The 14,142-nt window shown below is 49.5% G+C and overlaps 6 protein-coding genes across 6 annotated transcripts; 3 read left to right on the top strand and 3 right to left on the bottom strand.

Annotated features, from left to right (window-relative positions):
• Positions 1 to 2,790: 2,790 nt before the first annotated feature.
• On the bottom strand, positions 2,791 to 3,906 carry ASPVEDRAFT_77937 (translation initiation factor eIF2B subunit alpha; the record flags this gene model as incomplete). Its single annotated transcript, XM_040816462.1, has 2 exons — positions 2,791 to 3,805; positions 3,860 to 3,906. 2 exons carry the CDS (start codon positions 3,904 to 3,906, stop codon positions 2,791 to 2,793), a joined length of 1,062 nt encoding a protein of 353 aa, XP_040661921.1.
• Positions 3,907 to 4,022: 116 nt separating this feature from the next.
• Positions 4,023 to 5,823, top strand: nuf2 (kinetochore-associated Ndc80 complex subunit NUF2). Its single transcript, XM_040809482.1, has 5 exons — positions 4,023 to 4,335; positions 4,398 to 4,658; positions 4,722 to 5,449; positions 5,517 to 5,636; positions 5,689 to 5,823. Exons 1-5 carry the CDS (start codon positions 4,237 to 4,239, stop codon positions 5,699 to 5,701), a joined length of 1,221 nt encoding a protein of 406 aa, XP_040661920.1. The 5' UTR covers positions 4,023 to 4,236; the 3' UTR covers positions 5,702 to 5,823.
• On the bottom strand, positions 5,687 to 6,705 carry ASPVEDRAFT_35503 (uncharacterized protein). The gene has a single exon (XM_040811009.1). The coding sequence runs from the start codon at positions 6,570 to 6,572 to the stop codon at positions 5,946 to 5,948; it is 627 nt and encodes a 208-aa protein (XP_040661919.1). The 5' UTR covers positions 6,573 to 6,705; the 3' UTR covers positions 5,687 to 5,945.
• Positions 6,706 to 6,866: 161 nt separating this feature from the next.
• Positions 6,867 to 9,441, top strand: ASPVEDRAFT_122401 (AP-3 complex subunit beta; the record flags this gene model as incomplete). The annotated part of the gene is made up of 3 exons (XM_040805978.1): positions 6,867 to 6,906; positions 6,975 to 7,132; positions 7,183 to 9,441. The coding sequence occupies 3 exons, from the start codon at positions 6,867 to 6,869 to the stop codon at positions 9,439 to 9,441; spliced, it is 2,457 nt and encodes an 818-aa protein (XP_040661918.1).
• A 580-nt stretch (positions 9,442 to 10,021) lies between these two features.
• On the top strand, positions 10,022 to 11,113 carry ASPVEDRAFT_48418 (serine/threonine-protein phosphatase; the record flags this gene model as incomplete). Its single annotated transcript, XM_040814003.1, has 3 exons — positions 10,022 to 10,037; positions 10,092 to 10,325; positions 10,401 to 11,113. The coding sequence occupies 3 exons, from the start codon at positions 10,022 to 10,024 to the stop codon at positions 11,111 to 11,113; spliced, it is 963 nt and encodes a 320-aa protein (XP_040661917.1).
• Positions 11,114 to 11,516: 403 nt separating this feature from the next.
• Positions 11,517 to 12,439, bottom strand: ASPVEDRAFT_122030 (rho GDP-dissociation inhibitor; the record flags this gene model as incomplete). Its single annotated transcript, XM_040805948.1, has 4 exons — positions 11,517 to 11,647; positions 11,725 to 11,773; positions 11,833 to 12,155; positions 12,349 to 12,439. 4 exons carry the CDS (start codon positions 12,437 to 12,439, stop codon positions 11,517 to 11,519), a joined length of 594 nt encoding a protein of 197 aa, XP_040661916.1.
• Between the last annotated feature and the right edge of the window lie 1,703 nt (positions 12,440 to 14,142).

The raw sequence follows: 14,142 nt of genomic DNA, 5'->3' as shown, positions 1-14,142 counted from the left end.
CACAACGATTGTAAATGCTGACTCGCGAAAAGGGTCTGCGTTGGTAAGAATAGAAACATAAATGGAAAGCCGTCCAAAAAAAAGCCAACAACCAATACCACACGGACTTGCAGTGTCACACCAGCGCCGACCTGGGGAAGAGAAACGTCCACATGTGGCAGCGTTTGATTTGAACGATAGAGAAGTTGATGTACAAGAATTTATATGGTAAGGAAAATATGTAGTTTAATCGGATGATTGTCGGGTATCTTTTGATCTCGTGCGCACCGTCTATTGGGTCGTTGAAGAACGCTTCCTGAGCCTGTTTGGCTCTCGTTCGAGAACCCGATATCGCCGGCTTAGTCGGCGGCTTAGGAGTCCCCTTATAGACCAGGACTCGCGACTATCGGTATGGGATTCGGTTGCGTGCTCACCGAGCGAGTCCTTTTGTCTCTGGCGGTTGTGATGCTGAGATCCGACATAGAGCTCGGGTTGGTGGGAATGCAGAGTGGCTATCAATGAATCTGCACCCATCGTCTGGAATGAAATGCAGTGTAGTGGAATGTGGGGTCAGGACTGGGTTCACGCAAGGAGAGTCTAGCCTGGAGGGGTAAATCTTCGAGGGGCCTTCTGAACGTCTTTCTGTGACTTAAGAAACACGGGAAAAGTTTGAAGACCAGAGGAACCCCGACACAGCTGAGTGAAATGGGGGAGAATGATGAGACCGAAGCCGAGCGGGGTCTCCGGGATATTGCTTGCGTGTATACGCCCGCCCCAAAGGTGGCTATGATCCCGCGTGAGATTGGTCCGTGGACACGGGCTGTATAGTTACCTCTCCAGCGGGTTGACAGTCCAGGCGTATCTGCGATGGGGATTAATTACTATCGCGGCTTGAGTTCGCGAACTGAGCGAGATGAGATGCCGCGTTCGTCCGCTGCATCTTCGTCTCGTAAGGATCGGTCATCGGATGGAGGGGGGACGGATGACATCACGTGTAAAGTGTACGCCCCGGACAAAGAAAGAACAGACTCATGAGGCCCTCGATGGTGGCTTGCATGCAAAAAGTGGTTGGAATCGGGCCAGAGAACCACAAACTCCTCGGTCGTCGTTTGTTGTCACCTACATGTCACAACGGCCAGATCTATATCACACCGCTGTATTATTGCCTTCTCAGCCCGAGACATGTCTAACGGGCCCAGCAAGAACGACAGTAATAACTCCAACTCCATTTCTGGGGACCGAACAAAAAAGGCTATTCCACCGACAACCTGATCAGAACTCCCCAAGCGTATCCGTATGCTCCGTAACAAAGCAAGAAGACCCCAGTCCAGACCCGGTGATCACCTGCCACTCCCGTCCCAACGGCATCATCAAAGTCGAAGCCCCGCGCGTGACAAGATTCCGCTTCGAACAATCGGCCTGAAGATGATCATCGTTGGAGCCGTGGTTTGAAGAAAACCTCCTCCAATTTGGACCGGAAGCAGGGATGCGCTCCCATGTGCGCTCCAAACCTAACGGCTCACCCCGCTTCTATAAACTTTGGCAGCTGAGGTGCATGAACACTTGGGTGCCCTCTGGTCTTCTTTTGCTACCTGATCAAAGAAATCAAATCTGACCAGTATTCGAGAATAGCGGATAATTTCGTTTGTCAGCCTGAGCGGCTAACTAACGCTTGTGACCGATCAATCCCATATATCTCTGTCCCTCCCACTTTCGGTGAACGGGTGTTGATGGAGTATATCAACACCGTATCTGATTTCGGGAAACAAAAACAACTCGAACCAATATCAAATTCTTATTCTTCTCAACTCGAGACAAGTCATATTCATACTATCTCGCTCTAAATTTCATACAAACGTACTCTAAGATGGCCGCCCTCTGGCTTTTCGTAGCGTTTGGCTACCTCCTCCTTTATGCATTTGCTTCCATGCAAGCACAACTACTTGACCCTCAAAGTCTGCTTCTCAGGCGGATCGCGGATTGAACAACTGTTACATATGGAATGAACCCCGTGGTTTTGATGGAAAAGGAAAAGGAACGGACCGGAATACGGTGGCTCCCGAAATAGCACACGCCCGCTAGCCTGGAAACCGCCTGGAATATTCGGGATAACTTCTCGCCCTGGGAAAACTCGTTCTTCGAAAACATGTCGCCACTATTTATGTGCCAGCATCTTCGACTACTCGGATTATTGGTTTGGCCCATAAACGGACCGACTGGGGCTCTTTATGCCGGGATTGGAATTACGGATTGCTTTATTATGAACGGAAAAAGATGACTTGATGAATTACGATTAATGATTACGGCTTGGGTATGAAGATTTGCGGGACAGATCTATGACATGACTAACATGAGATACGTGAAAAGAAATCTTTCGTGATAGTATTGCACTTAAGGCTTCCTTAGGCTATGCAATATTTCTCATGTTTTGTTCCCTTCTATGGATTGTGCCAGTAGGACGATATGTTTTATGGTGCATAAATCGTAGCTCGTACGTTGTGCCGGTGCTACAGACCAGTACCAAAATAGCCGGTAGTGTTTTTGGAAGCTCCGGAAGGGCACTGGTCATATGTAACCAAGAGGGAATCATAGAAGTATAAACCTGTAGTCTCTTTTTGGTGGGAGCGAGAGTTCTCTGTATTTTGCATGTGACGACTGGAAGTGGCTTGACGGAAGGGGGAGTGCTGCTTCCCGTCTAGGATTGATGAGTGTCATATACACATACAATACCATGTCTGATTTAGCATACCACCTAATCAGGCGCCAGCCGACATCCTATCCGCTCGGAGTGTGCATCAAAAAGAAAAGATATTAGAACCATATTTTGATCAATTCTTCACTGACAGCACTCGGCGTTAACACACCGCTGTCAGTGATCAAGGCAGAAATCAAATGAGGCGGCGTGAAATCAACAAACTCAGGGTCGAACTCAGAGTTCGAACCTAGCGGTGTACCTGATGGGCTCGTCGGACTCTTTTGTTGCTTGGCGGTATCGACATCTTCTTGCGTCTTGTAGTCAATAACGTGCTGTTCAATCGGTAGGTCATATTGCCCAAGCGGGTAGACCCGGACAAACTTATGGCTTTCGGCAACAACATAGAATGGTTTCCCCATTGCTTTCGCAAGGAGGCCAATCTGGTAGGTGCCCATTCGTGATACAATGCCGCCGTTCTCCACGACACCCTCCGCGCCCACAATAACCACATCCGCCTTTCCAAGTGAGTATGCCACAGCTGACTCTGGAATAGTAGCGACCGGGACACCCTTCGCCCGAAGAGCACGCACCGTCTCCATCCCCTCCGGTTCCGCGGTGGGGTTCTCGATATCCCCCTTTGGCGACGAAAGAACGTATATCACCTTGAATCGTACCGCTGATGGTCCACCCTTTTCGTCGGCAGCCTGCTGCAACAACGAAGCGACAACTCTAGACCCGCCATTGGTCAATACTGTGCTCCCATCACGAACGAAGCCCCTTCCGAAGGCAGCAATCTTATCTCGGCTTTCCTTCGCACGTCGAATGAACAGCCGGCTGTTGGAAAGAAGGTGTGCCCTAATAGCATTGAAATCGCCTGCAGGTCCCAGCTGTCCTGGTCTTTGTAGTGTCGTAATCAAATAGCGCTGGAATAAATCGGTACCGGCAGAGAGACCAATAGGGTTAGGGATGGAGTTCTTCAAATGCGTGGTGGACTTCTCAAGAAGGTCGAGTGTTTCCGATATCGTGGATGAAGGGGAGTGTGTTAGGAGGAGGACTAGAGCTTCGATGGCTGCGATTGGCATCGTCAAATCGGGATCCGAATGAAGCAAGTCATTATACGTCGCGACAATGCTAAGAACACACGATCAGCACAGGATGTTGAACAGAACGGTCCGAAATACTTACTCGAATGGCTCAGAGCGGTTGGTTGTTTGGGGGTTGGCAGCTGCCATTGTGCCTAACGGTAATTTAGAGTTGCCCTGGGTGATTGAGGGCTCCTTCTTAACTGAAGTCTATTCCTTCTTGTGCAAACGTCACGTAGCCTTGGATTGAAGCTATGAAGAGTCATCAAAAAAAGAGGCATCGCGGAGTATTTGCATTGTTTGCATCTCAGCCCCTCCAGAAAGCCGCTAGTCCGCTTTTGTTCCAAGGTTGCTGTGCAAGCATCACCCGTGTAAACAATCAGCCCGATCGCATTTTCTCTGCAGCAACCTCACTTTTTCGCTTCCTTCTTTCCCCTCTAGTTTGGGGATAGAATATATTTCGAAGACTAGAAGCTTATAATGGCGTACAACAATCGCATGAGTCAACAATTTCACGGCTCCCAGCAGCACGGCCGGGGTCGCAAGAAGGAGGATGAAAACGACGCTTTGATGCGCCTGGTACGTTCTCAACGTCCGTATTATGACTTTCCATTGTACCGCCTGCTGACATCAAAGCTCAGCCTGATAAAGAAATTGCAGGCTGTATTAATGATATCGGCATCCCATTCACGGCTGCCGATCTGATCAAGCCGAACCCACAGCAGGTCCAAATGGTGCTGGAATGGTTTGCAGAGCTTCTTATGAACACTACTCGCGATACTGTCGAGCCGGCGATGCGTGCTGCCGCAGATGATGTCTGCGGTGATTTCCCGGATATTGTGCCTACGGACACACGGAACTTGATGGGTTTCTTTGCTAATGTGAGGAGATTGATGTTGGAGGTATGCTTGACTATCGTCTTTGTCTGGCCGAAAATTATGAATTCTGACGCATTTGCTTCACAGTGCGGTGTAAATGACTTTACGTTCACCGATCTGACGAAACCTACCCACGATCGCCTCGTCAAGATATTCTCATACCTCATAAACTTTGTCAGATTCCGCGAGTCGCAGACAGCCGTTATCGACGAACACTTCAACAAGACGGAGAAGACGAAACAACGGATTGATACTCTCTACGGGGAGAACCAGGATATGGAACAACGACTTGAAGATATGCGCCGAAGCCTCAGGTCCAACGAATCGGAGGTTAAGGAGAAGATGAGACGAAACGATGAACTCAAAGCTCGCTTACGGCAGCTGGGCATAAGCCAAGAGCAGGTCGCTGAGACCTTAGAACGAGTCAAGGCCGATAAAGCAAGGCAACAGACTAAATTGAAAGAGAAGATGGAGAGAGCGGTGAAAACCCGACAAGAGGTCGATAAGCTGCGGCCATACGTGATGGAAAGCCCCGCAAGTCTTCAGGCCACGCTCACCGAATTATCGGACAACCTTCTACGGGAGAAGGCCCAGATTGATGCCATGGAGAAACGAGCCCGGGCGTTGCAGACCTCGTCAGACACATTCACAGTCGTCAGCAATGACGTGCAAGCATGTGTCAAGCTCCTTGAGGATGTTTCTGTGGAGCTACATAAAGAAGACGACGAAGAGCTTCGCGCTTTGAGAAATAAGGAAGCTATTTCGGAAAGGGGCAACAATGTCAGGGAAGTCGAGCAGACGGAGGGACTACTACAGCGGCAGCTATCTCGGTGGAATGAAAGGATTGAGGCGTTACGAAACAACGCACGTGAAAAGGCGGAGGTGGCCCAGCAGCGGATGGAGGAGCTTCGGGAGGTGCAGAAAGAGCTCCGGGAAGAGCGAGCAGAGAAACAGCGCGACATGGAGCGAAGGAGGATCAGGATCGAGCAAACTGAGAAAAAGGTAACCCCGTATATCAAACATACCGTCTTGGATTACACTAACGTATCCGCAGATGGCCGACTTGAAGGAAAATATCGAAAGCGAGGTCCAGAGTGCACATGATGAATATCTCAAGCTCGAGTCCCATATCAAACTTTACATCACAGAGATGGAGAAGAGTTTATAACATGCAGTTTTGGTCACTTATTCTCGGAGTTAGGGACAAGTTGAGGATACCCGGGTTTTCTTCTCACGCTTATCTTTTTTTGGAGTCATTTGTATCTTTGTGTTCCGATTTGCATGAAGCCATGATATGATCAACTTAAATATTCAATCTATAAATTGGAACCATCGTTGTATTATTCGTTTGACGGGCACAGTGCGTCCGTTCAAGTAGCTGCCCTCGGCCCCAGTACGTAAAGAGGTGCTAAGCAGTGGCACGTCGACGTACCACTGCGCTTCACCGAGCTCGGTGCTGTTTGGGTCTAGGGCATCCCTGCATTCACACAGCATAATGTCCATATTGGCCCTCGAAGAGACTTCCACGGCATTGGCAAATGTTCTAGACAGCCCTTGGGCAGAAAATTCCCTAGTAGAAAGATGCAAACTTAACGGGTTTAGAATGGCCAGCAAAGGTTGCGACTCTGGTATATTCTCTACCCCCGGTAAGCGCCCTTCGATACCGGTCGAAACGTATGCTCTAAGATGCTCCAATGTCGGGCAAAACACCGTTCTGATGTTGCGGGACGAGGAAAGCAGGCCGAGAGTTTTGGCCAGCAACTGGTGATGACCGGCGGCCGTTGGTGTCTGAAGATGTATGGCGGCCAGCAGCTGTTCGAGGAACGAATCTCGTTCCGCACATACAACGAGTACGATAGAATTCCGGTCCTGATCGAGTATATATTGCAGGAAATCAGTGGCCCATTGAGCACTGATGACGCGCCGCACAGGCGCCATGCGTCCGCCAGTTTCGCTGTTTTGGTACTTCCTAGCGAAAACCAAATTTCCCGCAGTATCACATTATCAATAGTTTTGTTTGTGTTGCTTTGTCGTGTTGTTTTTCTGTTGATGTGATTAAAGTGAAGTTGTACTTGGGGTGATGCAACAGTCTGGTCGAATGAAGCGAGAGCTTTTCTTTAGTCGTCACCGACTGCCCGCGGCCCTCTTCCGCCAACTCCCCACATCACCAGTTCAACACCTGCCTACACGCCGCGCTGTACGCATTGCCTCCGCCGAGGCTCGAGGTCCAAAATGGAGACGATCTCCAGAATCTCTTCGATGCTGGAAACAGGTATGTTTATCGGGCACGCCCTTCGGTGGGCCGCTTGAAGGCACACGACTAACGCTTCGTGTAAACAGCTCGAGAGCTCACTCTCGAAGCAGCCCAGTCGGCGTCTATGTCTCGAGGAACGGGTATTGGCACATCCTCCCGCGACATTGGTGTCTCTCACATCAAGAAACTTTTGGACTCTCGCAGTGACCGTGACGTTTTGGACGGTTTGCGACGGATCATCTCTGTGCGGAATGTCTCTACCGGAAACACCATACCGTGGCTAACCTGTGATAGCTCATGTACCGTTCCGAACCCTCCCTTCCTTTCTTCTCCGCCGTCGTGAAAAATGTCCAAAGTGCGAATCTCGAGGTCAAGAAGTTGGTCTATATTTATCTCGTTCACCATGCGGAGACCGAGCCCGATCTCGCTCTTTTATCTATCAATGCGATCCAGAAATCCCTCACGGACCAGAACCCTCAGGCACGAGCCATGGCACTCCGCACCATGGCTAGCATTAGAGTGCCCGTTATCAATCAGATCGTCTCTCTAGCGATCAAACGGGGCTGCGGCGATATGAGTCCACATGTTCGGAAAACGGCTGCGCTTGCTATCCCGAAGTGCTACAGGCTGGATCCCAGCACCCAACCGCAGCTTATCGGCTATATATCGACATTACTTGGTGATAGTCAATACTTTGTTGCTGGTCCAGCGGTCTCTGCATTCTTGGAAGTCTGCCCCGAGAGGATCGATCTGATCCATAAGCATTATCGGAGTTTAGTGAAAAAGCTTGTGGATATGGACGAATGGAGTCAGTTGGCAACTATGCGTTTCCTGACTATTTACGCTCGGAAGTGCTTCCCCTTGAAGACTAGAAAGGTGCAAAGGAGCCCACAAAAGCCAGAAGGGTTCTACGATGATGATAACGACAATGGTACTAATCAGGACAACACGGACACGTATGAGGTTCCGATTCTCGATCCAGACCTCGAACTGTTTCTGCGGTCATGCAAATTACTTTTGCAAAGCCGCAACGCGGCGGTCGTTGTTGCTGTTGCCCGGTGTTTTCTCTACCTTGCGCCGACGGAATATCTTGCTGATGCTGTTGGTCCCTTGGTCGCCCTGCTTCGAAGCCCTCAGGATATGCAGCTAATCGCACTATACAACATTGTGGTTGTCGCTTTACGATATCCGAAACCGTTCACAAAATATATCTCACATTTTCTGGTACACGCAAGGGACCCTTCCCACATCTGGCGCCTCAAGCTCGAAGCCCTAACGATACTCTTTCCCCACTGCGGTGACCATTTCAAAAGTGTGATCATTAGTGAGCTCGAACATTTTGCCCAGGGTGCCGATTCAGACTTGGTGCGCGAGAGCGTACGCGCATTGGGTCGCTGTGCACAAGGTGATCCCAACACAGCTGATAAATGTCTACGTATCCTGCTTCATCAAATTACAAGTCTTGATGACAATCTTGTGGCAGAGTCCCTGACTGTCATTCGACACCTTATTCAACATGATCCGGGTTCGCATGAGCAGACCGTCATTCAATTAGTAAAACACCTCGGGCTAACAACAAACCCCGATGCGAGAGCAACTATTGTGTGGCTGGTTGGAGAATATGCCGGTCTTGAGCCTGACAGGAATTTTGCTCCAGACGTCCTACGCGTTTTAGTGCAAAATTTCGCGAACGAGTCGGAAACCGTAAAGCAACAAATCCTTCTTTTGGGAGCTAAAGTTTATCTCCATCACATTTTACGAAATCCCCCCAAGGAAGAACCCCAAAGGGAACCGGAGACCCAGCCTCAATTTAATAACGAGTGGAACGACGTTGACGACGGAAAGCGGAATGGGCCAAATGGCACTGAAGAGAAACAGAATGAGCCTGAGGAAGAAGATACGATGTCTCTTCTCTGGCGCTACATACTTCTTCTAGCAAGGTACGATACGTCTTACGACCTTCGGGACAGGGCTCGCCTATACAAAGCCCTTCTTTCTACGCCGTCGTCGACTCAAATCGCAAATCTGCTTCTTCTTGCTCCGAAACCGGCTCCACATACCGCCAGTCCATCCGAGACACGAAAGGATTTACTTATTGGCACCTCAACTCTTATCTTGGGGCCGGATGTTAGCATCCATGGCCTTCGAGGGTACGAAAATCTACCAGACTGGGTCGAAGCCGGGCAGGAGCCTGATCCGAAACTTCGTGAATCTGAGGTTAAGGTCGACAAGCCAGTAGCAGGGGCTGGTACTGCGGGTGAGCAACTTGATAGAGCACTCAGAGAGCATGAGGCTCTTGCAGCTGCCTCGAGCAAAGCTGAAGCAAGTCGCGCGAAGGGGGCAGCATCGGTTCCTAAGAGCAAGACCCTTGACCAATGGCTTGACGAGCCTGAATCTGAATCAGAGGAAGAGACTGAGGAAGAAACTGAGTATGAAGAGGTGACAGACTCTGAGGAAGATGAAGAGGGGTCGTCTGAAGAGTACGAAACCGACGAGGAAGAAGCCACCGACTCGGATGAGCGCGAGCAAGCCTCTCGACAACTTCTGGCTTGATACATCTCGGTACCTTGGAATGATGTATATTCTCCAGTATAGAGCTACTTACATCTTATATACAACCAAAATGTAGACATTTTGTATCCATCACTCGCAACTTTGTGGTAGAGAGTTGTTGACGATCACGCGGGCGGTAGACGGCGGCATAATACCTAAGCGATGCAGCTCCGGTTCCTCGATTCAGCCTCCGCATCTCTGGTCGCGAATCTGACTATGGCCAAAGCTCAGGCACCAACGGAGCTTAATTGATAAAGATACATACCCGTTGTCCTTTCCTCCGCACATTTTCCACGTTCGCCTCACGCATGATACGAGTTCCGTCCTCGGCGCTTACTCACCCCACCGCTCCTCCAGTCCGTTGGTCATGATGAGAGCTACTGTGGGCAGTTTCAAGACAGTCGTACCCTCTCTCCAGCAATCTCCCATCGCATTCGTTTCCAAATCTCCATATCTCCGCTCATAACCTTGATACCTTTTTATAATACGTGCATATTGGTGTTGGTTCTCGTTTCTTCAGCTGTCCGCGTCTCAATTGTCTTGTACCATTGTCTGTGGCTTTTAGTTTCGGTTCTTCACGATGCCTGGCCTACCGGGTAAGTCTACAACGCGACCCATGGATTTGGTATTGTTGCTGATATTTCCGATAGCTAGTATCGATCTGGACGAGTGTATTGAGAGGTTGTATAGAAAAGAACTGCTGGCGGACTCGGTAATCGAGGCGATATGCTCCAAAGCCAAAGAACTATTGATGAAAGAGAGCAATGTGGTCCACATTGCAGCGCCCGTCACGGTGGTGGGAGATATCCATGGGCAATTCTTTGATATGATTGAGATTTTCAAAATTGGCGGGTTTTGTCCCAATACAAATTATTTGTTCCTCGGTTCGTACAACACCCCCCCCCCCCCCCTTCTACTGCTGCGCGCAACTACCCTAACCAGCCGAGTTCTTTCTCCAGGCGACTATGTCGACCGCGGTCTTTTCAGCGTCGAAACAATATCTCTCCTCGTCTGCCTCAAACTCCGCTATCCGCAGCGCGTCCACCTTATCCGCGGCAACCATGAATCGCGGGGCGTCACCCAGTCCTATGGCTTCTACACCGAATGCGCTCGGAAATATGGCAATGCCAACGTCTGGCACTATTTCACAGATATGTTCGACTTCCTCACTCTTAGCGTGGTCATCAATGATCAGATATTCTGCGTGCACGGCGGCCTCTCCCCCTCCATCCATTCAATAGACCAGATCAAAATCATCGACCGGTTCCGCGAAATCCCACACGAGGGCCCTATGGCCGACCTCGTCTGGTCAGATCCGGATACAGAACGCGATGAGTTCTCTCTATCACCTCGAGGCGCGGGGTATACCTTCGGAGCGCAGGTCGTTCGGAAATTTCTCGAGGTCAATAGCATGTCACATATCCTGCGAGCGCACCAGCTTTGTCAGGAGGGTTACCAGGTTCTCTATGATGACCGGCTAAGTACAGTCTGGAGCGCACCAAATTACTGCTACCGATGTGGCAATCTGGCCAGTGTGCTTGAAGTTAGCGATACCGGCGAGAGGTTTTTCAATATATTTGATGCGGCACCTGAAAATGATATCCACCGCGGGGAGCAGCAGGCGCAACAAAACAAGGACGGCCAGGGCCCTGTGATCGACTACTTTCTGTGATACCCTTTTTTACTCTTTCCGTGTCATATATTTCCGGCCCATTTTGTGGGTTTTACGTTATTTTCTTGCTTTCTCATTTAAGCGGCACATTTTTTGGGAGTTTGGTAAACCGAATTCATTTATAGAGGGGTAGTATGGTCTGTACGTGGATTAAAGAGAGACGCATGTATTTAGTTTCATAAGGGACTGGGCCACTTCAACTTAATCAAACACGATGTGGTTGTTTCTATCCTAGTTATCACCCTGCCAGTCAGCCTGACCCCGGGACAGACACTCGTCTCATCTCCAACAAAGCCTGGATAATTTCCAAGAAGATACTTGTTTCAACGCTTGCTCATAGATTGGGAAGAATATATGCTGTTCGTTATATGTATGTACGCTACCGCCAAGAGAACTGTCAGAATTACCAGTCCTTCGCGATATCAAAAGACCACTCGAAGTGAAGATGGGTCTTATTGTCATCATCGACGAATTTGGACTCTGCATTGTAGTGGCCGCGGTAGAGCATACCCGAGGGTGCCTCCTCTTCTTGGACTGTAGACGGCAAAAGCTGTTAGTGACGGCGATAACAATAAAGGAGCCCCATGTAAAACGGTCGGGTCCAAACTTACACTTCTTCTCGTATAAGCGCTTTTCCGTGGTGCATGGGGCAAAGCTTCCCTGGTACGAGTTAGCACGGTATATCAGCCTCGCTGCTCTGGGGAGGGTATGAAACTCACAAGCATCTCCTCGTCCTTGCTAACACGGACACCCTTGCGCTTGACAGCCTGTATGTATTTCAGGCCGCTCAGGACGTCATGGTGGACCTCGAAGGTCACCTTGATGCGGAAGTGGGCCGCCTCCTTGATCTTAAAGGGCTGGTCCTTCAGCTTGTCAACTGCGCCTTGAGCGGAGACATCGATCACGACGTCGGGGCGACCTTCGACCTCGAGGGCGAGGGACTTGATGATGCATGTTCTGGGGTCTTTGGGGTCGCCAATCGGTTCGCCGGCGTTGAGGCCGAGGGAGGCTTTCCAGCGGTTGAGGGATTCATCGTGCTTGTCTAATTATTTTGAATGTTATTAGTCGCGGAGCGTATAATTGAGTAGAGTATATATATTTATCATTGGAAGGTGGGAAGTAGTTCGGGGAGAGCTGAGGAATGTGTTGGGCCTGTAGGTGTAGTAGGTAAGGGGCGAACCCCGCGAGGGGGATGCAGGTTGAAGTGGACATAGATGAGGGCGAGTATCACGTACCAAGTTCGTTGTATTCGGCAATTGTTTTCTTCTCGCCGAGCTTGAATCCCTCAGTCTTGGAGGCGGCAAGATCATCTTCGTGGTCGGCCATTGTGCTGAGTGTTTAAATTGATATGGCGGGGTAGGTGTCACCGACAATTGGGAACAGGAAGTAAGAAAGTAGAAAAGGGCTGTTAAGATAGGAATTTTCCGCCTCAAAAACGGAGTAAGGATATGTGAGCAGAATGGCTGGGCGTGATTGAATAGCAAGGGTTGTGTTTAAGAGAAAGAAGAGAAAGAGGAGGTTCTGAAGATGTCTTTGGTGAAGACGAAGCTTTGTTGATGTAGCGGTGGAGAGGCAGACCCGACTAACTGAGGGGATTCCCGTTTGGGACTAGTGTACGAGCTCCTTTCTATGGAGCGATCGCCTCCATCGCAAGTCTGGAACTGGAGATTGAATTTGAAGGCGTCATGGGCCTTAGTTATACTTTGCCTTTATAGATGTTCTTTGACAGATCTGCTCGAATCAACCTGGCTAGTTGGGTCATGGCCCGAGCTCTGTGCTAGCTAAGCTAAACAGGAAATATATATGGAGTAGTTGACAGTTCGTTAACACCCAAGAGCAAATATATTTCAATATATATCTTAGATCATTTTTGCAGCTAACAGTGAACGTTTTTAGCTTTATACCCAGCCCATACAGCAATAATCCATTATGCTCCCAAGTCTTAAGATGATATTTACTACATGCCCTATAATCCACGGCCCAAATCGACAAACAACGATAAAAGACACCACAAGGGATGCGACTGAGAATTAGAATATTGTAGGTCTACTGTGTACTTGGGCTGATTGAGATCAAATGTACATTACCAATTTTACGCTCCTAGGATGCCTTTCACGAAGCTTTCTCGACAACGGCGGTCTTTTCTGAGGGATCCGAGACTCAACCGCGTGCTGAGAGATCTCTCTGAGGATAATGATAAGTCTTGTCATAATAGACAGTAGTGGGCGGATGAGCTGGAATCCGTGGTCCAGTACAGGATAAAAACGGCGACACATTTTATCGGCTGCGTGATGGAATGTTGTTGGCGGGGAAGAGAAATAGTGATATAGTTAGAGGCGGCAGGCCTCAGGCATCAAAGATACATTCTTGGTCTGGGTTAGCGTGGGAGCTCCTTTCCATGGTGCGAACGCGCTGGTCGCGAACTCCTCCGCCTGTGCTGTCAACCACTGTCGGCCAGCTGTCAACTGCCATGTCATCTCCGACCGAATGGTGCATGGTCGGTGCATGGTCGGTGCATGGTCGGTGCAGCAGTAGTAGTGCACAAAGCATAACCACTTCAGGTTGACATGAGATAAGCCTTCATTCAGTGCTTGAAGATGTCCGTTTTTCGCGTGGTTGTCCATGATGCAGGAAATATGCTTTATCTTGAGTTGACGGAAGCGGGCGAAGCCACAAGTAACCGCATATAATGCCCTCTCCAAGTTCGCCTACCATGTCATATTAGAAATTCGAATAGTCGGTTCTCCCTCAATATTGGATAATGCGGTAGCGACTCTGGTTGAAACAGGTCAAGGCTGGCTGCCCGTTCTGTCAGGCGGCAAGGCATAAATACAATGTTTGCGTAAAACCGGATACCGGGGGATGGGTCCGTAGTCGCCGATCTTCTCCTCATAGGGCGAATGGGCTTGAAGGTTGGGAATTTATTATTGGAGAATGCGATCGTAGCTCGTTTTTGGGGTATTAGCATAATACGAGGGGTCGAAAGGTATGGTAATGTTTCGCGCAGAGTTGAGTGCCCCGTCCTGATG

This window comes from Aspergillus versicolor (assembly GCF_001890125.1).
Source record: "Aspergillus versicolor CBS 583.65 unplaced genomic scaffold ASPVEscaffold_1, whole genome shotgun sequence".
NCBI classification, from domain to species: Eukaryota; Fungi; Ascomycota; class Eurotiomycetes; order Eurotiales; family Aspergillaceae; genus Aspergillus; species Aspergillus versicolor.
Note: the sequence above shows the minus strand (reverse complement) of the source record. Positions and strands in the feature narration are given on the sequence as shown.

Coding starts and splice junctions, on each gene's coding strand:
- nuf2 (XM_040809482.1), top strand. CDS start 4,237: ATGGCGTACAACAATCGCATGAGTCAACAATTTCACGGCTCCCAGCAG. Junction 4,336..4,397: donor ACGACGCTTTGATGCGCCTG/GTACGTTCTCAA, acceptor ATCAAAGCTCAG/CCTGATAAAGAAATTGCAGG. Junction 5,450..5,516: donor CAGACGGAGGGACTACTACA/GCGGCAGCTATC, acceptor GAAAAGGCGGAG/GTGGCCCAGCAGCGGATGGA.
- ASPVEDRAFT_35503 (XM_040811009.1), bottom strand. CDS start 6,572: ATGGCGCCTGTGCGGCGCGTCATCAGTGCTCAATGGGCCACTGATTTC.